Here is a 21,136-nt window from a genome sequence, read left to right as displayed (position 1 = left end):
TGGGATGAGTTAGTTGGGGATTGGTCCTGCTTTGAGCAGGGGGTTGGACTAGATGACCTCCTGAGGTCCCTTCCAACCCTGATATTCTATGATTCTATGATCCTCCATTAATGTTCTCTGGCATCAACTTCTTTCGTACCTCTGCATGCCATGTGGGTGATTAAAGGCACCTCCTTGGATGAAGCATTACTTTGTTCTAAGCAATGTGTTTTCTCTGTACGAAGGAGATCAGTCATCTCCCAAACCAAGACCAACAGTGCTCTCATCAGTTGAGGCCTCTGGCTACTTCACACTGAATCATGTAAACCTAAGGATGATAAGAGGTATGACGATAGATTCTTTAATTACATGTTCATATACTGTTTTTTTTCTGTCTCATTCATTGCACAGGCTGGACCTGCTCTGGGGATGGATCAAGACTGTGTGGTGAAAGGAGGCTGTTGTCTGTAGAACCCCTGCCTCATTTGTTACACAAGTTGGATGGTGTGTACCTTTTGTGGTTGCCAGGAAGCAGAGGACCTAAGGCTAAAAGCCCTCCCCACTCAACAAAGGGGGAAGGGCCACTGAACCCAGACGACAAGTAAATAATGAGGACAACAAATAAAATAGGACAGGAGTGAATTTTAAAGATTAAAAATCAGGGAAACAGAAGGGAATGCTGAGCAGAGAACTCCCAACTGTTACCACTGCTTCTTAAAGGCACTGACTAAGGAGTCAGTGAACACTCCCCAGAGGAACTCTGCCCAGAGATATGATCCGACAAGGGACCAGAAATAGGCCCACAGTTGCAGAACACCGCCTTGTCCAGCTTCTTCCTCCTGGTATTGGCCAGCACCAGGAGGAGGTTGATGAGGAGGTCTCACAACTGTTTGGGGGTGCAGATGTGTGTGCATAGATCAGGAGGTGCGGGGAGAAGTGCAGCCAGAACCTCAGTAAGCAGTTCTGGAGCAATTGGCAGAGGGGCTACAACCTGATGCACCCAAGTAGATATGAGCCACTGTCTCCCTCTCATTACAGAAAGGACAGGTGTTGGGAGTTCACACTCCATGCCAAGTATGTGCCATGCTCATGACTTCATGGAAAAGCCATCAACTGGCCTTCCTCAGGTGGCAGCAGGTTCTGTCATTTGGTGTTGGGGCAGGACACCGGGGTGAAGAAGTGGATGGTATGAAGCATGAGCACATACAAATGTTGTCCACCTCTGAACCATGCCCAGACCAGCTGAATTTCATGAAGCCACCTCAGGTGGCATGTTGGGAGCAGCCAGGGAGGCTGGTGGGGCAGGAGCCTGATGATGAGTTCCAGCAGACCAGGGTGAGTGGTGGGCAGGGAGCACCCTCCCAAAGAACGCACTTGGGAAAAGTGAGAGAGGTAGGAGGCAAGGCTCCCCTCACCTCCTGGAGTACATGACAGGGGACACACAGGGTGGGCAGCTCCAGGTGGTGGCTGAGTGCCAAAGGGTCCACCGAGTCCCTCCAATCTTAGTCCAGAAGGTCTCAACTTCTTGTGACACCCACCAGGACTATCCTCCAGCACACCAAGGGGGACTCCAGCCACAACAGACCTGGTCCCTGAAACTAGCGACCAGGTCCTGAGGCGGTCCTGGTAAAAGACCAGCAGCTTAGCAAGATCTCAGGGAGACTCCTCGGATGGAGATAAAAGAGCTGCCGGTCATATCGGAGTCCTCAGAGGTGGTGGGAAAAAGGTCTGTGCCAGCATGCTCCATGCTGGATTACCGGCACTGTAAAGGAGTCTCGGCAGGGCCTGAAGGCAAAGGTGCAGAAGCTGACCAGGCTCTGTTTGCCCTCCCACAGGGGGAGGCTGAGGACACCCACAGAGATCCAGTGCAACCCTTGTCAGAAAAACTCCAGGATCTTCTTGTGGAGGCTGGCCAGAGTTTCCAGAGGCAGGCTCAGGGTGTTGAACCAGTGCCAGAGCATGGACAAAAATAAATGGTTGAGCGTCAGCACCTCGTCCAAAGGGCAAGGCACTGGAGCAACCCCATCCACCTCCACAATCAATCAGACACCCTGGCCTCTAGATCAATCCAGTTCTCTAGTGAGGCAGGATCAGCCCAGTCTCCCAGGTTCTTGAGGAGCACATCATAGGCATACACTGACAGGACCACCCCCCTAGTCGGGCTTTTGTAGCACCAACCCCATCATCCTCTTCTGAAGAAGGGCTCGATCATGATGGAGTACAACTGGCTGGAGAGGAGGCAGCCCGGCTATATCCCTGGACTGAACGTGAAAGGTTCAGTCAAGGCCCAGTTGAGCTTGACCAGACACTCCCCAGAGGCATACAGAGGAGAATCCCTATGAAGTGGTGGCTAAGCCAAACACCTGCAGAGTGCCCATGAAGTACCTGTGATCAGCCCTGTTAAATGCCTTCTCCTAGTCCAGGGACAGGAGGGCAAGTGACAGATTATTCCTGGACATGCTAGATGGAATAGGTCCCAGACCAGATGAAAGAAGATGTTCCATCCTGGGACACTGTAGGTTTAGTTGGGGTGGATCATGTCCACAAGCATAGACCCCAGCTGCAGTCAGATGGCTTTTGCTATGACCTTGCAGTCGGTGCCAAATCCTTAAATCACGGATTTCCCCCTTCTTAGGCAACAGAGCGATCATGACCCACCTATACAACAGGGGGAAGCACCCCACTCTTCAAGGACTTGGCCCAGATGGTGGCAAGGGCTGGACTGAAGACATCCAAGGATACACAGTAGAATACCACTGTTAGCTCAATGATGTCCGGAGATTTGTTGATGGTCATTAGAGGAAGGGCTTCCAAGAACTTGGCCAATGTGAGATATTGCTCTAACCAGTCCCAGTCTCCCACACTGACCATAGGGAGTTCATCCCACAGGACCCCACAGGCATCAGTGTCAACTGGATCCAGGGAGAAGAGGCTGGCATAGAAGGCCCTGGCCCTTCCCTACCTCTTCCTAGGCCCATGAGAGGGGTGCTGTCCTCTGCTGAGTAGTAGGTGATATGCTTTTTGGTACCTCTCTTTTTCTTTGGGGCATATAAGATGCAAGCACCATGATCCATCTCCTGAAAGTGTTGAATGCAGTATCAAACGAAGCCGCCTCAAGCCCAATGGTGGTTGAGGGCCTGGCGATTGTCCTGCTTCTCCTAACTTTCTCTACAGAGGGATAGATCCCTGGCAAATGGCCAGGCATCTCTCCAGCTCCAAGACTTCCCATTCCAATTGCTCTATTGCAGCATACCAACTCCAGCTACCTCCCTGGGTGTCATCAAAGCAGGAGAGCCTGGAACGTACCTTCCCCATATCCCACCACCTCTGTTCCAAGGGAAAGGTGTGCCTCTGCTAGGCCAGTCAGAACTCCCAGAAGGAGGCTCAAAAGCCCATATCCTCAAACACATTGTTATTGACATACTAGTAGGCATCTCAGATGTCAATGAGGCCATCATGGCTACTAGGTGGTGGTTGGAGAATGGGGATGGCCTGATACTGGAGAAATGGGCCTGCAAGATGTGAAATCAAGACACACAAATGCACTTCAAACAGGAGTGGCACAACTGAGTATCATCTACCTGGACAATGGTGAAGGTGGTGGAGTCAGCTGGGTGGTGGTCATGCCAGATATCTACTAGGAACTGATGGTCGACAACCTCCCTGAGGATGTCTGCAATGGCCTAACACTTCTCTGTTCCAAGGCAGTGCCGTGAGTCCACGTTGATGTTAAAATCCCTTCCCAGGACCAGGCACTTATGAGGATCTACAGAGCAGAGGAAGATAGAGGTCTGCAAGGCCAGATTAAGGTTATGAGGGGTGGGAGGGAAGGGACTAAGTATGAATTACATATTGCAAAAAAAATCATGAAGTCATCAAGCATTTATCTACATACATATTTACATATTATTTATGTAAAATTAACAAGTTTATTCTACTGTCACTACATTCAATTCTTCAAACAAACAATTTTTGCCACAGCTAAAGCTCTGGGAAAAGTCATGAATGATGTCATTGTAATTCAAAGACCTGATGATTTCATTCTCAATGCTCAAGAGGGACAAAGCACTGAGATGTTCTTGAGTCATGGTGGATTAGAGGACATTTTTGACCCTTGTTAGAAGAGAGAAGGAACATTCTCCACTACAGTTAGTGATCATTAGTGACAAATACAGCAGTAATGCAGTTTCAACATTTGGGAAATATTCTATCACATTGGATTCAGTGATAACTCAGTACATCCAAATAGATTTGCTTTTGTCATCTTCTCTCTCTATATCTGAGAGTGATGTGGCACATCCAGTGTTGAGTCCACAGACACTGAAAAATATCCCATATCTTTGATCTAATCTACAATGGCTGATAGTGTCTTCTTTGCCAGCAGTGCAATGAATTCATCACAAATAGTCTTTGATAGATATGATGTATGGCCTTTTCCATGATTTGCATGTTCATTGATGTGCTGAGCTAAGAAAGGGTCAAACTTAAAGATTAACTCTAGAATGCCAAGGTAATTGCCATTGTTGTTTCAACCCAACAGTCTCGGAATGGCAAACCACCCTCAGCAAGAAAAACTATGGTTTCAGCTACATGTCTGAGAACGTTCTTCCAATAAGCATGAGCTTCCAAAAACTGGTTTTCCATTAGGGTATCAATTTTGCCAATATATTTCTTTTGGGCACGGAAGCTGCTAACTGACAATGTATGCTGCTCACTCATTGCATGATTGGTAAAGTATGCAGTATTCTTCCAATCATTGAAGGCCTTCGCAGAACATTCCTCACTTTTTGGTATCAGAAAACAGGTGGCAATAAAAACAGTACACTTTCTTCTTGGAAGGTGAATAGATGAGCCATTCTCGGTTGCCAATCTGTTTGTTAGGCTTCACATATTCAAACATTGATTTGGTCAGATAACGATTCTGATTGGTGTACTCTCGCTTTGTCAGTGAAAAGTCAGCATCTAGATTCTGGCATTTCTGTGGGCCCTTCTCAGTCCAATATACAATGAAATCTTGAGAAGTCATGGTTCCACTCACCTGGATCATTGGAGAAGTATATTTTTGTATTACTATCACTGGGAGAGTCTTCAAAGGAGTGGAGTGAGACTGCAGGTAGAGAAGTCACAGGAGGCTGCTCCTTTTCATCAGGCGCAGGCACAACAGGTTCACTTGGGCTGGTATTCGCCTGGACTTCCTCACCAACAGACTTAGTAGGAGGAAAAAACATTAGGAGAGAAGGAATACCTTTCAGCATTACATCTTGTCTTTGCCATCTTTCTTTGGCCACCTTCAATTTCTGCCATCCTCCTTTCTTCAACATGGTGACTATTGTCCAGTGTAGGCCTACAGTGTACTATATTGCTAGGGCCCACAAACACTTACTTAGCCCATAAAGACAAAATCACAACCACCGTAAATTGAATTCACAATCTTGATGGATTAATTTGTACAAAACAATATCTAACGAGACAAAAAATTTCCGATGGCCCCGCTACGGTTGCTCAGCTGTTACTTCAATATGGAATGGAGGACCTACAGTAGGGAGTAAAAATAGGAGGGCCTAAAAATTAGGGCCTAAAGCAGTAGTTCTCAACTTATTTACCATTGTGGGCTGCATATGCAGCTCTCTGTGTGTTATGTGGACCGCATCCACACAATATATATACTACCTGTATATCTACCAAAAAATAAGCTTTAGTATTTGTTATCTGACAGCAATGTGATTCAAATCGATAGATACCTTTCATTTCAACAGTGGCAAATGTCTATCAAGAGCATTTTATTTTGCTAATTTTAAGTAAAAACATTAACCATTACTTTGTCCTCACTTACATTAGGGTCTGGAAATGACCAATAGGGGATGGGCAGACAGTTGTTGTCAGCTGCAGGCAGCCCAGGGCACACTGCAGCCTGGCGCAGTCTCATTCCCCCCCAGAGGCGACACATAGCAGTGGCTATTGGGGAGGGACGTGCCTCCCTTCATTTCTCCAGACAGACACCCGGAAGCGAGGAGGCATCGCTCCCTCTAGTGACAGCACTCTGTCATCCCATTCTCTTCCCCCATCCCATTCCCTTCCCCTACCCCATCCCCTTTCTTCTCCACACTGTCCCCTGCCCCATTCCCCCTCCCCCCTGCCCACTTCCCCCATCCCCGTCTCTTCTTCCTGTCCTGTATCATCCCTCTTCCTTCCCCGCTGCCTCTTCCCCCCGCCCCCCACAGGCACTCACCAGTTGTCCAGAAACAGGACCCAGCACACATAGAAGATGATGGTGATGGGCACTAGGAGCTGCCTGCCAGCCTCAGCCAAGGAGAGGGATAGAGGGAGCCTCTTCCCTCCCTGACAGCTAAACAGAGTTCCGCAGAAATCGGTTGGGGGGGAGACAGTGCTGCCTCAAACTACACCCATGGCTGGCACGGGTTTTTTAGTAACCAGATTTTTAGTGTCCGGTCACCCGTGGTAACCGAATGCCTGGCAGTGTGTTCCTGCAGCGTGGGGAGACGCAGATGGGAGGGAGCAGAAGCAGCAGGCTGCTGGCTGGCTGCCGGCTGAACTGCTTCCATGCCATGGGGGGCTGCTTTGCCTTTCCTGCTGGCAGGAGCGCTCCAGGAGGGCTGCGTGATCAGGCTCCCCCACACCCAGTCTGGCACCGGCCCTGACCCCTGCTTGACCAGAGCTGCAAACTTTGAATTATTTTTAGCACACAGCTTGCTAATTGGGCCGCATGCAGCCCACGGGCCATGTGTTGAGAACCGCTGGTCTAAAGTAGGGTCTAAAAATAGGAGGGCCTAAGGCTATAGCCTTATTAGCCTATGGGTTAATCTGGCCCTGGACATCTGCCGATAGAACCGCACCCATTCTGGGTTTGGAACAGGGCATACATGGTAACCAGACTGAGACTCAGCCCCTCCGCTGAGGCCCAGAGGTGCAGCAGGCGTCCCGGCATGACCTTGGCAACCCCCAGTTTCTCAGGCTGAAAGTCTGGGGAGAACAGGGTGATTACCTGAGAACTTCAGCTTTTATTAGAGGGGGAAAAATATGTTTCTAGCCCTCATTGCTGTGGAGAAAAGATTGAAAAGATGAACCTTAGAAGACTCAAAAACCAGAAAACAAATAAAAAGAACCTTAACGTGTTATTTTAAAGTCACTTTAATTTGGCGGTCCTGAGTCCTGAGTTTTGAATGCATGTGGTTAGCCATAGAGATTTCATGAATCCAGAACCCCAAGTTGTTCCAAATCAGGGCCTATAAAAACTCAGAGCATGGGAAAATTCTAACTCAGATGGTCATAGGGGTTATACTGATAAAATAAAAAACAAACAGCAGACATGGTTGCATAGTGTGTGGCTATTTTAATTTTTCCAGAGCCACCCCCTACTGGGGTTGGTCATGCTTTCAGAATGGATAATCTGATCATGTAAAACTAGGACAGGAGAAATTGGTGAAAATGGAGGTGGGAAGATGTATGAGAAATTTTCTAAATTAAGCTGAGCTTAGTTGACCTTCTGTGAATCATCAACTCTGCATATTCTCAATGTTTTCTATCTAAACTCTTTCATTTGCTAGACATCACCAGAAGTCCTAATTCTTCTTGTTTCACTAACCATATTATAAATTTCAACACACTACCTGTACAGTGATGTGCAAACTTTCTGTGGGATTCAGGAATTTTGTATGTAATTTGTTTTCTTCAGATTTGCCTTGTTTTGTAGATTCATAGATTCATAGATACTAAGGTCAGAAGGGACCATTATGATCATCTAGTCTGACCTCCTGCACAATGCAGGCCACAGAATCTCACCCACCCACTCCTGCGAAAAACCTCATCTATGTCTGAGCTATTGAAGTCCTCAAATCGTGGTTTAAAGACTTCCAAGAGCAGAGAATCCTCCAGCAAGTGACCCGTGCCCCTTGCTACAGAGGAAGGCGAAAAACCTCCAGGGCCTCTTCCAATCTGCCCTGGAGGAAAATTCCTTCCCGACCCCAAATATGGCGATCAGCTAAACCCTGAGCATATGGGCAAGATTCACCAGCCAGATACTACAGAAAATTCTTTCCCGGGTAACTCAGATCCCACCCCATCTAACATCCTATCCCAGGCCATTAGGCCTATTTACCATGAATATTTAAAGATCAATTAATTACCAAAATCATGTTATCCCATCATACCATCCCCTCCATAAACTTATCAAGTTTAATCTTAAAGCCAGATAGATCTTTTGCCCCCACTGCTTCCCTTGGAAGGCTATTCCAAAACTTCACTCCTCTGATGGTTAGAAACCTTCGTCTAATTTCAAGTCTAAACTTCCTGGTGGCCAGTTTATATCTATTTGTTCTTGTGTCCACATTGGTACTGAGCTTAAATAATTCCTCTCCCTTGGGCTTGAAACATTTTATTATTAGAAAACATTCAGGTAGCACCCAGATATGCAATTAATAATAATAATCCCTAGTTTTTTCATCTGTAGATCATCATCTCTAAGTATCATAATCCCCATTTTAACAGATGGGGAAACTGAGGATCAGGGAGTTGAAGGGACTTGCCTGAGGTTAGCCAGTGGCAAGCACAAATAAGGAGGCTGTAAAACAGCAAGAAAATTTTAAATTAAAGTCCTCACCAGAAAATTTTGAAATTTCAAGTGCAATTTCATGCATTTTAGAGCAAGATTGTAGTGCCCCCCCCCACGAAATTCAAACCAAAACAAGAAACAAGAAACACATCCAGGCAAGCAAACAAGCTACCCTCACATTTATTTGGATTTCTAAAATAAGCTGTCAGTGAGGAATTAAGTCCTAGTAACAGGACAAACCCTTTTGAAAATCACAGTCCTTTAAAAAATTGTTATTAATTATTGTTACAATTGTTTTTGGACCTGAACGTACAAATGTAGAATTATGTACAAAAAAACCTGCATTCAAAACTAAAACAATGTAAAATTTTAGAGCCTGCAAATCCACTCAATCCTACTTTTTGTTCAGCCAATAGCTCAGACAAACAAGGTTGTTTACATTTGCAGGATAGAATGCTGCCCGCTTCTTGTTTACAATGTCACCTGAAAATGAGAACAGGTGTTTTCATGGCACCTGTTGTAGCCGGCATTGCAAGATATTTACATGCCAAATGCCCTAAAGATTCATTTCATGCTTCAACAATCATTCCAGGGGACATGCATCCATGCTGATGATGGGTTCTGCTCGGTAACTATCCAAAGAAGTGCGGATTGACATATGTTCATTTTCATCATCCGAGTCAGATGCCATCAGCAAAAGGTTGATTTCTTTTTATGGTGGTTTGGGTTCTGTAGTTTCCACATCAGAGTGTTGCTCCTTGAAAGCGTGCTCCACACCTCATCCCACTCAGAGTTTGGAAGGCACTTCAGATTCTTAAACCTTGGGTCAAGTGCTGTAGCTATCTTTAGAAATCTCACATTGGTACCTTCTTTGCGTTTTGTGAAATCCATAATGAAAGTGCTCTTAAAAGAACCAAAATGTGCTGGGTCATCATCCGAGACGGCTATAACATGAAATATATGGCAGAATGCAGGTAAAACAGAGCAGGAGACATACAATTCTCCGCCAAGGAGTTCAGTCACAAATTTAATTAACGCATTTTTTTTTTTAAACAAGTGTCATCAGCATGGAAGCATGTCCTCTGGAATGGTGGCCGAAGTATGAAGGGGCATACAAATGTTTAGCATATCTGACATGTAAATATCTTGCAATGCCAGCTACAAAAGTGCTAGGTGTACGCCTCTTCTCACTTTCAGGTGACATTGTAAATAATAAGCATGCAGTATTATGTCCCATAAATGTAACAAACTTGTTTGTCTTAGCTGAACAAGAAGTAGGATTGAGTGGACTTGTAAGCTCTAAAGTTTTACATTGTTTTGATTTTGAGTGCAGTTATGTAACGATAATAAATCTACATTTGTAAGTTGCACTTTCATGATAAAGAGATTGCACTACAGTACTTGTATGAGGTGAATTGAAAAATACTATTTCTTTTGTTTATCATTTTTAGAGTGCAACTATGTGTTGTAATTGAAATCAATATATTTGAAAATGGAGAAAAACATCCAAAATATTTAAGTAAATTTCACTTGGTATTCTATTGCTTAACAGTGCAATTAAAACTGTGCCACGAGTGCTCTGGGGGTGTGTGGCCTGAAGGGCTGCCATGGGTGCTCTGGGGGTGTGTGGTCAAGGGGGTGCCACCCATGCGTGGGGGGGCCCCGCAGGTACTCAGGTGGGGTGGTCCAGCACCATGGGTGCTCGGGTGGGAGCAGCCTGGGATCCCCAGTGGTGCTGGGAGGTGAGGTTTGGCAGCGGTGGCAGGCTCCCTACCTGGCTTCTCAGAAGTTGTGACAAGTCCCTCCCTAAGCTCCTCGGTCCACGTGCTACCAGCTCCGCAGCGCCCACTGGCCAGGAACTGCGGCCAGTGGGAGTTGCGGGGGCGGTGCCTGCAGACAGAGGCAGTGCACGGAGCTTAGGCGTTGAAGGAGGGGGATGTCGCCACTTCCGGGGAGCCCCCCCAAGGTTAGCGCCACCCAGAGCCCTCACCCCGTCCCATGCCCCAACCCCCTGTCTCCTCCCACACCCAAACTCCTCCTTCTGCTGCTGGGGCGGGGGAGGGCAGCGGCCCAAGACTGCCCCAGCAGCGGCTGGTGTGACTGGCCCATGGGCTGCCTGGGCAGCCCTGGAGCCAGCCGCACCGGCTGCTGCAGAAGTCATGGAGGTCAAGGAATCTGTGACTTCTGTGACCTCCGTGACAGACATTGAAGCTCTGAAGACAGTAATCAAGACCTCAACAAAATGAGCCCAGGAAAATAAAACTACAGAATTGTGAATAAATGACAGGGATTCAGGATAGTTTAGAGCAATGGACACTGTCAGGACATACTACCCTCCAGTTGCAAAAAGATACCTCATAGTGGCTGCTAGTCGGATTAGCTTGAGAGCTTTATTAGAGCAATACCAGGAATCTGGCATTACTAAGCCTGTCTTGCTCATTAGGAAATCCATTTCACATGCAGTTCACAAACTCTGAGATGCCTTAAGCCACTATTTGGGGATGAATAAAAATAGTCTTTATCATTGCCTTTAGAACTTGGAAAAGCTATTACATCTTTATGGACCAAAAGAAAGATAATCAACGCAGACCGAATGGGGGAGATTAAGCTACGGCAAATACACACACAAGCTAGGAACCACTAAATTCAGCAGCCCTCAGTTCCTTTACTCAACTTTGGCCCTGGAGCTCCTGTGCAACCCCAAGTAAGTCAAAGCAGAATTTGGCACTCTTTAGATTTCTAAAGGTGGGACCTCAAAATGAACATAGGTGAAAGGTACTATCATATCAATACAGCACAAAGCACACTAAAACAATGTCACCTGTACGTATGTGACAAGCATCAAGCCTGAAGTGCCACCAGGTTAATTATTAAAGCAGCTCACTCTAGTTATTTCAAACAGAAGAGCTGCTGTCTCATTATTAGTTCTTGTAGACTACTATTTCCACTGTATAGAAGTAGCAGATTAAATCAGGAACTACAGCATCATCATTAAATGGCTCTGATGGGTTTTTCAGTTGCCAAGGGCTTCCAAACCCTATTATCACTGACAGGGGATCTCAAAGTTTTGTTTAGAGAACACTTGGAGGAAAACAGAATTGTCCATTAAAAATATGGTAACTGTCTCTTTCCCTGCCTCCATTCAGCCAAGTCAAAGTGCACAAAATATTTTTCAGGGATTTCAAAGCTGTCACAGTGGCTTATTATTTAACTTTTTGTCCAAAAATCAGCACTTGACATAGCATGTGGACTGTCACTTGCTGAGCTTCATATGGGAAGTTATACACTCTGGATAATATCATTGCTACATTTTTAGGAGTAAACTCTTTGGGATAGAGTCCATCTTTTTGTTCTGTGTTTGTATCTTGCACAATGGGGATCTGGTTGATGAATGGGGTGCCTACTTGCTATATAGTACAAAGAGTAATAATAATTAATAATATTGGTAATGAAAATTAAACCTGCATGGCCAAATTCATGCTTGGTGTAACTCCATTAACTCGAATAATCTGATTTCACTCGAGCTACAACTGAGATGAATTTAGCACAAAATGTTCAAAAGTGCCCAAGGAACCTAAGTGCCATTTTTTTTCAAAAGTGATGTCGGCACTTAGAAGCAAAAACTGCATTGTAAGTCAATTGGGATTCAGCTCCTGAGCATTTAAGTAGCTTTTGAAAATGGGACATAGGCATATCTGAAAATGTTACCCTTAGCTCCAGACTTGATACAGGTGTCTAAGCAGTGGAAGAATGTGTCTCACGTAAAATAATTAACTTAATCTTTTCAGTGCAATATGCTTAGACATCACTGCTGAGGGAGATGAAGAAGATCTATCTTGACAATTTTACTGCTGCTCACAGTGAAACAGCCGCTGTAAAATTGAATGGCAGCAGTGAAGCTTACCAGTCTTTTAAATTTCACTTTGTTGCTGTTTGACAAAGCTATAAATTGAAGCAGAGTCTCTGGAGTTGTCTGTGTGCAGACTCAAGATGACAACACAGCTTGCTTGTCTTCACATTCGGTAGGTTATTCTTTGCACTCACACTTTCTTTTTTTTTAGCAAATGGTTCAATTCTGATGTCTTAGGCCCCCTCACTCAACAAAGAGCCTCAACTTTGCTACAGCTGAGCAGGCAAGTGCAATTCTCAAACCAAGACCTTTATCGTTGTTATTATTACATCAGCCTCTACATGCAAGATTATGAAAAACGTGGGCAATAATATCTACACCAGGTATTATTTAGGCACCCAGTAAGTTAGGGTGGCTATTTTCGAAAGAGTTTAGGGATTTAATGTTTTCACTAGGGCTGGGTGCCTAAAGCTCATAGGCACTTTAAAAAAATCTCCCCTTTAAAGCCTAAGAGTCGCTGAAACTTTGAATTCTTTTACCTTGGCTGTGTTGCAACTTTAATGCTACTGTATATTTTACATATATTTATATATTAGAGAAGCTGTCACAAATGCCCTCTCTATCACCAGTAAAAGTACCTGGGTTCTTTGCTAAAAATGTTGCAGAGATTTTTTTGTGTGTGTGTGCAAAAAGGGTATTTTCTTCCAAAAGATTAATTTTATTTTGAAGGTGTTTACATTTATACATCCAGAAACATCTGATACGAACTGTAAAATATGTTAACAAAATAGACATGATTCATTTATTTATGATAAAATTGTACAAGAATAGTAACTTCCGAATGATTTTCCTTTGCTTTCTGTTCACCAATGGAAGGATTTTAGACCTGGCCATTAGGTTCTTCTACCTTCAATGAAACCAATGCATTTCTCACAGTTCTTTCATCATAAAAAAACCCAACCCATTCCACATTCTATGCCCTTCACCATTCTTCCCTACCTTCCACACAGTTATCATTTGGTCCCAAAATGCAACATTCTACCATATAATATATCAGATACTATCTGAATCTGTCATTTTCTCTATTTGCAATATGGAAGCATTTCCTAGAAAAGAAGCATCAGGTAACCAGGCAATATGAACAAAAGAGTTATTTATTATATATATATTCTCTAGTAAGTCATAATAGTCTCTTGGATTTTAAATGTCTTTTTGCTATTTCCAATGCTTAAAAATTATAATTTTAAAACATTAAATACTGTGTTATATACATTATGATTCCATTTCTTATTTCTAAATGTGGATGTAATGTTCTCCAAATGGAAATTCGGAGGGAACAGGAAACAATTCCTCTGACATCACAGGCTTTAAAAGCTCACATCATACACCTGTAGATTTGACTATATGAAAAATAGCCAAACGTCAATATGCTTTTGTGGGATTCTTTGATTTTCTTTTTGTTTGTTTTTTTGTCATTTCATTTAAAATATAAACAGAAGGATAGATCTGGCCAGTTCTTTGTCAATGTTCGGTAGTAGAACTGTTTTTTTTTCAATCGCATACTTATTTTTTATAAAATAACAAAATATACAGATAGAGGGAGCTGAGTTTGTTACATTAGTTCATACACATACAGTAAACAAAAGGTTTTATGTATGGCTTCGCAAAGGTAGATTATGAAGTGACGTTTGTATTTTATTTGTTTAAAAGCGTTTTAAGAGAACGTGTTAGTGTGCTTACAATAGCGGCCATGGTAGTCGAATGTCGAGCCAAGAGTTTAATGCTAGGATCATCGGAGGTCTTGTCTGACACTGCTTCTGCAGCTTTCAGAAGACAAACGTAGTTGATTACGACCTCATCTATTTTAGCTATAATTTCCTGCTGCTGTGTTTCAGAGTTCATGACTTTCACTAAACGCATGCAGGCTTCTGTTAAGCAACAGAGCACTTGAAAGCTGGAAGTCATAGCTAGAAGCATTTCCTCGGGGCTTTTATCAGCCATGGCCATTTTCCTGCAGGCACTTCCCAACTGTCTCGATTCTATAGATAACAGTTGTTTGTACTGAGAAAGTTTAAGGTCATATGTTTCCGAAAGTAAATCTTCCCTCTTCCCCACACTTGCTCGGACCAGAGAGAGCAGCTCATTGGCATCCTTTTGTGCTGCAAGAAATCCATCAGGCATTGCATACATTTTCTCTTTCATCACGTTTATTCTTGTGATTTGTGCCTCAAAGGCCATGTCACTGAGATTCGTATCAGTTTGGCCACCTTGGTCTTCAGCATTGTTCTTGTCATGTATACTATTTAGTATCTGTTTGGGGGACTCAACAGCTTTCTTCTCATTTTCAATGGAAAAAGACTGACTGGCTGGTTCTGGTAACTCACACGGTATCTGTGGTTCATAGAGGCATGAGAGGTGGTTGTTGTCTCCATCATATTCATCATCCTCATTGTCATTTCCTCTGCTTAGGAAACAATAGCTGAAGGGGCCATGGCATCTCCAGTTGCTGGCATCTGACTTTCGTAAGGGCAACATTCTGTACTGTTTGGAGTCCTTCTGCATGGAGCTGGTGACTGAAGACCTTTTATTGTCTTTGACATCAGTGCTGACATTCATAGAACTTTGAGAATAGCTTTTGGATAACTTTCTGCCCAGAGGGAGTTCCACCTTTTTTTCCGACTTGGAATCATCTCTTGCCACAATGTCTAGACACTTCAGACTGACTGCAGCCTTTTTCTTCTCAAGAAGCATCTCAGTGCCTGTGGACCCTGCAAAGATGCTGCTGCTGCTGTGTCTCAATACTTTCCTGCTGGGTGGCATTCTGAGGCTTCCTCCCATCACATCACATGGCCATAAACTAACTGCTGCCCCACATCCCTGTTTTACTTTAGGAATGTCACAAGAGTCTTGATTTTGACTTGGCACCTTTGATTCTGAGTGAATGTTGGATGATAGCATGATGGAGTCAGTTAGAGGCTGTTTAGGAAAAGCTGAAGGTATGCCCCCTCGTCTTCCCTTTCCAGGCTCTGTGAAAGCTACACTAGGGGTAGTAGAAGAACAGAGAGAATAATTAAGCATCACACTGATAATATTCATAGAATGAATTTCTAAGCATCTTTTATGGACCTTTTTTTTTAAATGAACTGTCCCAATAGATTCATGGTATTTTTCCAGGACCCCCATTTCAGTTAGTACCATGCATGAATAGTAATGTGTCTTTCAGGAAATAGTCATATGTCTTTGTGTTTCTCTCAGCATGACATTTTTTTAAAACATCTATCAACATATTCTCATTTATGCATAACTGACTACTTCCTCTATTACCACACTTTGACTTGTAATGTGAGGCAGCAGAAAATTGTTCCATAGACCTTTCATGAACGTCGCCCCTCTGCTAACTGGAATGGAAGTTTCCCATTTAGTATTTAAAGGGATATTGACAGGTTAAAAATCTGTCTACTAAAATGGAAAGAATTTGGAAAATTCCGTTTATTTTTATTCTGTTTCACAATATGCTTTTTATAGGCAGTGAAAAGAAACTATTTCACTTTTGCTTCTCGTCAGTTTCATTTTTTGGTTCTCATAAACTTACACATTGCTGCTGTGTTTCACTTGCAACCAGTAAAAAGGAATGTTTAGGCCCCAACCAAATATTGTTTTCAATTAAATTAAAAACAAACAACTGCCCCCACCAAGATTTTATAAAATCTCTTAAAATTGGGTCTTAAATTATGTGATTAGGATACTGCACCTAAACTATCCTTACAAGAAACTTATGCAACGGGTTTTTAAATTAAAATGATGCATAGTTAATCCCATTTCTTTCTCTTCTTTACAGTTAGTGCTCTAAGCCTTTCCTGGCCTATCAGTAACAACACACTTTTCATGTTGTTATCTGGAGATTATTCTATGCAACTGCTGATTTTAGCAAAAGTCACTTATTTTAGCCACATAGCAGGCAAATAGTATATATTATATAATAATTAAATCCCAGATTCCCCTGCTACCCCAAATTTACATACATTGTTAAAGCTCATATGGATCAAATATATCTAGCTCCACAGAAGCATCCAGAAAATCAAAAGAAACAAAATTTTAGAAATTCTGATGTAGTGTTCAAGCAATGCTTTTTCCAATAGACAGCCTTGTCAGGGAGACTGGGAAACATTTTTAAAAAGCTAATGTTAATAGAAATGTTTTCCTGCGTGTCCACATATTAATTGGGGTTATTTTAGCAAAAGCCACACAGCAGAACCAGAAAGCGAGAATGAATAGCAACAGTTTAGACTTAATTTCTCTGTCCATTCTAGGTTGACAATACGCATTCAGATAAGAGATGATGTAATCTTCACACTTGGTTTTTGAACATACACCCTGTTAAATATGTGTTTTTAAGAACACATGCTTTGAAATTGCTGTACCTGTAGTTTCTTTAATCTTGGGGATCCGATGACATCCATCTCTCAAAGTGCCAAACAGTGGTTCAGCATTAACTGCTGAATGAATGGCAGGCATTGTCATTCTATGACACACAGCTTCTGACTGCTGATGTAGTTCCTTGTATGTGGTTCCATGGTTTGGAAGGATGACAACTCTTTCATCTGCTGGAACATAGCCAGTTCCCTTCACAGACGAATCTGAGATCCTGTGCTTAACATCAGAGGGACAAAGAGGAGATTCGACGGGGGTAGCACATGGGCTACTGCCTGTGCTGCATCCCGCATCCACTGAAGAGCACTGGGAGCTTTGCAGAGAAAAATGACCCTCACTTTGCAAAGACGACATGCGCTTGGTCAAGTGATAGTCACAAAGTCTACTCACACTCTGCTCAGCGTCCGGTAGCTTTGAAGAATGGTCATCTGCATCTTCTGAGTCATTTAGGTCTTTGGCTGAAGACACAGTCATATCAGACAAAAAGTTTTCACCTGGGCCAAGTGCTGAAGTATCACCCTCATCAACGTCAGGATCCACTTCATTCTTAGAGCCAGTATCCGTTTTACCAAGACCAGAAACTCTTGGAAATGTCTTCCCATTCACTATTTCTGAGCTTGATTTATCAGCAGCTTCACCATCGGCAGCGGCATACCATCTTTGGCGAAAGGCAGTTCTCTCCACATTAAAAGTGCTTATGCGTTGACTGTCTCTTGATGAAAGAGTACCACATATAGCTTTTAGGTCTTCATCAGTCTCGGCTTTTTTAGTTCCCTGATGCTTTTTCACTGCAGCATTACCATCACAGGCTGCTTTCACTTCTCCATCAGTCATCTTATTTTTCCTTTTACTAGTGCAAGAGTATACCAAAGACCCCATGTGCAATTTGCTAAAATAGTCAGTGACAGATTTTGTTTCCATGGTCTCTGGTTCCATTTCCATATTGTCTGAATGAAGAATCTGCTTCGAAGGCACAACTTTTGACTGTAGCTCAGCAGCTTGGTGACCAGCTATCGACTGTGAGGATTTCGCAAGTGGTCCTCCAGCCTGATTCTTAGCAATGGGGAACTCTGTTTGCTCTTCCACAAGGGGTTGGTAACCTTCACTAGTGGTCAAAAACATACGTGTTGAGTTTTCTGACTGTCTCTGTGCTGCGGTTAGTTCAGAACTTTCAGTCATTTCAGAAGAGTTTGTTTCATTGCCAGAATCTGAAGATGACTCAGGGCTATATGCTCGCAAGATTGCTACACCTGCATGCCACAAAAAATAAGAGCCAATTAATGAAAGCATCTGAGGCACTTGAATAAACGGATAAGCAAATGGGGTGTGTTAAATATAAAAATAAAGGGATTTTTATGGTTTATTTTAAAACATACTCTGATTTTATTGCATAATCCCCAAGAAAGGTAACTTAGCAACATTATGGTAGTTCCACCACGTGATATGGAATGTGAGGTGTATACATGATGGTAAAAACATATAGAATGGAATGTGTCCAAGGCTAAATGGTGCAAATGGATGAAGTGGAATGATGTTCAATGAATAAATGTAACTATGGTGAAAGAACCTGAATTGTCATTCGTCTGCTGTTCCTCTGAAGCAGCCAAAGCCTCTAGTGCTTGAAGAGTGGAGACTACAGCATCATCTAGCCCCTTCTCACACTTCCCCTCAGGATTAGTAGGGACAGCATCAATGAGCGACACTGGAATGTCATCATTTCCTAGATTACTAGTTTGCTCCTTGTCTTCTGTATACTGTGTTGTTTGGTTCTGAGAGTCTTCCTCATCTGAACTGTCCCTGAAGCCAGGTGGAGGAGCAGCAATGGCCATGTTTAAAGAATGTAATAAGAAGTCATCTTCATTATCATCACCTTCCGGAGGGGGGAGTGATGTCAAATCAATAATATCATCACTTGAACCAGAAAGACTGAGAATGGTAGGTCTACTGATTTCTCCTACCATAATGTCCTCCTCACAGCTAACTTCATCTTCATCTTCAGCATCATCTGTGTTTTCCGCATAACAAATGTCATGCAACAAGGGCTCTTCTATCCCTTCTGCAGCTCCAAATATTTTGCCATCGTTTATGCTTGCATAAACAGAATTTGTAGCAAACTGAATGCTTTCAACATCTGGAGACAATTCTAGACCTTTAATGTCATTGGTACTACTAATATAAATAGCTCTTTGTTTGTCCAATACTTCTGGACTTTCATCCAGAAGTCTTTCATAGCCAAGGGTTTGGGGACTGATACCATCCAAGCTGTGATCTCCAAATATAAAGGATACTTTTGCTCCCCTTGGAGAATCCTGTGCTTTCTTGGTAGATTCCAGTCCTGAGAGTGACAGCAATGACTGCTGGTTTAAACTTCTGTTTTCTCCTGCCTCAGTGGAGTCATCTTGTTTGGTCAGCCCCTGATCGAGTCCACCTGAATTATGGGTATTTTCTATGTACAGATGCCTGTGGTCTTTTTGACACATGGGGCTTTCGGAAACTTCTGGAGTCTTCTGTTTTGGGTCTACAAATGTTCTTTGGGCTTCTTGATCCCCTTCAGCCATGAATGTAGTAGTTTTGGGGACACAGTTCCACTCAGAAGCAAGGAGGTTATACTTCCCTCTATTTTCATTTCCTACAGTTTGGCAAAATAAAAGCAACAGTCATTTAACAAATGAACTGCTCCCTGACATTTTATAATAATGACTTGTTAATTCTGAATAAGCAATGTTTTAAATATAGAACAGCTGCCTAAACTTGTCCTTTCTACAGTCAAACCATTTTCAAACTCTCCTCTACTTCAAGTTACAGAGCTCTTGATTGAAGAATTAAGATTAACTGGATGTTTTTATGCTATGAGGGCAGAGAACTAAACTAAAACTAGGTGAAAGGATAACCCAGGACTGGTTGATATGATAATCTAAAAAACCCCAGCACCTCACATTTTTGCGTGAAGACTCTAGTTATATAAAATGTTATAACCTGTATACAAACAAATGATCATTTATTTGTTTCACTGTGGCACAAGGAGGAATACATTAAACATTTTATGTTACCATTAATACGAACAATGGGTGAATATTAAAATACTATAAAGCTGAATTTATATAATACAACTCTAGGCCCCAGACTAGCAACCAGTTCTGAATGGGCATACCCTTGTACCTGCACAGACCACTGCTGACATCAATGGAATTTTGTCCGCGTGGGTCCAATGGCAGGATCGAGGCCTTGTTTTGTACAGGTGACTTCTGTTAATGCATTATGCAATAAATACCTGTTTCTCGGTATCCTGCATTTTTCTTGTTGGCCATGTTAAATATTGAGCGCCTTGAATCAACCAGTAGTCGATAGTATCCCGCTGTTAAACAGGCAAGGTTCATTGCATCTGATGATTCCATTATCAAAGTAATCGGCTATGAAGGAAACAACCAAGTCTTGGTTAAAGGCTATTCATTCTTAATCAATTTACTTGCTCAAACATGACTTATTAAAAATTAGTATATTTATAAAATGTAAATTATAGAAATTATTTCACAAATGCTACATTGGAAAATCAAAAAGTAAATTCGTTTTCCTCAGCTCTGAAAGGTCTGATTGAAAACAATATTTAGGGTACAAAATGTTTGGAGAGATGAGAGCTGAACCAAGGAAAATGTGTAACTGAACATTTTAAATTCAATTGATGCTTAACTAATATTTGTATTGCTCTCTATAGAATTATTAATAATAAAAGCTTTAATTCCCAAATGAATTCTAAGATGCTTAACATCTAGAACTTATTCAAAAGTTAATGTTGTTCATAAAATTTTAGAACTAAATATTTCACCTTTCTCACTGGTGTACCCTAGGGTTTTATCTACATGGCAAGTTACTGTCTGGCAAGCCAGGGTGTGGATATACAGCCCAGCACCTTGCTGCACTGTAATGACTCATGGGATCATTGCTACAGCTCACTGAAAGTCCTGAAGTGCCACACTATAGCAGTATCCACATTTATGGGAAGATTTTATTGGACCCTCCTGAAAACTAATAGACAATTGGTCTTGAAGGATGCTGTGTACTTGCCTTCTTGATCAAAACAAGGTTCTGTGATCATAGCTAAGACAAAGCACAAAAAAAGGTATATGTTTTTTTTAAAAGAAATCCATAGCGTAGAATCTTAAGCCAATATACATGGTTTTGATAAAATTCCATGACACCCTTATTCACATAGTACTTTACAGGTGCAGTTTCAGACCCAGTGGAAAAATCCAGGCAATTATTATTAATTATGATGATTATTATTATTTATCATTTTTCTTCTGGGCAAT

At 42.6% G+C, this 21,136-nt stretch overlaps 1 protein-coding gene across 7 annotated transcripts in view; it reads right to left on the bottom strand.

Moving 5' to 3' along the window:
• Positions 1-13,875: 13,875 nt before the first annotated feature.
• FRMPD4 (FERM and PDZ domain containing 4) overlaps positions 13,876-21,136 on the bottom strand; it is a 437,407-nt gene continuing 430,146 nt past the window's right edge. For 5 of the 7 annotated variants that reach the window (XM_037900261.2, XM_043537811.1, XM_043537812.1 and 2 more), the window contains 4 exons: positions 20,101-20,239; positions 18,397-19,458; positions 16,820-18,079; positions 13,876-15,433 (listed from right to left, as the gene is read on the bottom strand). In XM_037900261.2, the coding sequence (XP_037756189.1) occupies positions 14,094-15,433; positions 16,820-18,079; positions 18,397-19,458; positions 20,101-20,239 (3,801 nt within the window). In that variant the 3' untranslated portion in view covers positions 13,876-14,093. Of the gene's footprint in view, positions 15,439-16,819; positions 18,080-18,396; positions 19,459-20,100; positions 20,240-21,136 lie in introns of all 7 variants that reach the window. The other 2 variants (XM_043537816.1, XM_043537815.1) reach the window with 1 other exon arrangement.

This window comes from Chelonia mydas, chromosome 1 (genome assembly GCF_015237465.2).
Source record: "Chelonia mydas isolate rCheMyd1 chromosome 1, rCheMyd1.pri.v2, whole genome shotgun sequence".
Taxonomy (NCBI): Eukaryota; Metazoa; Chordata; order Testudines; family Cheloniidae; genus Chelonia; species Chelonia mydas.
This window is presented reverse-complemented; position numbering and strand designations above follow the sequence as displayed.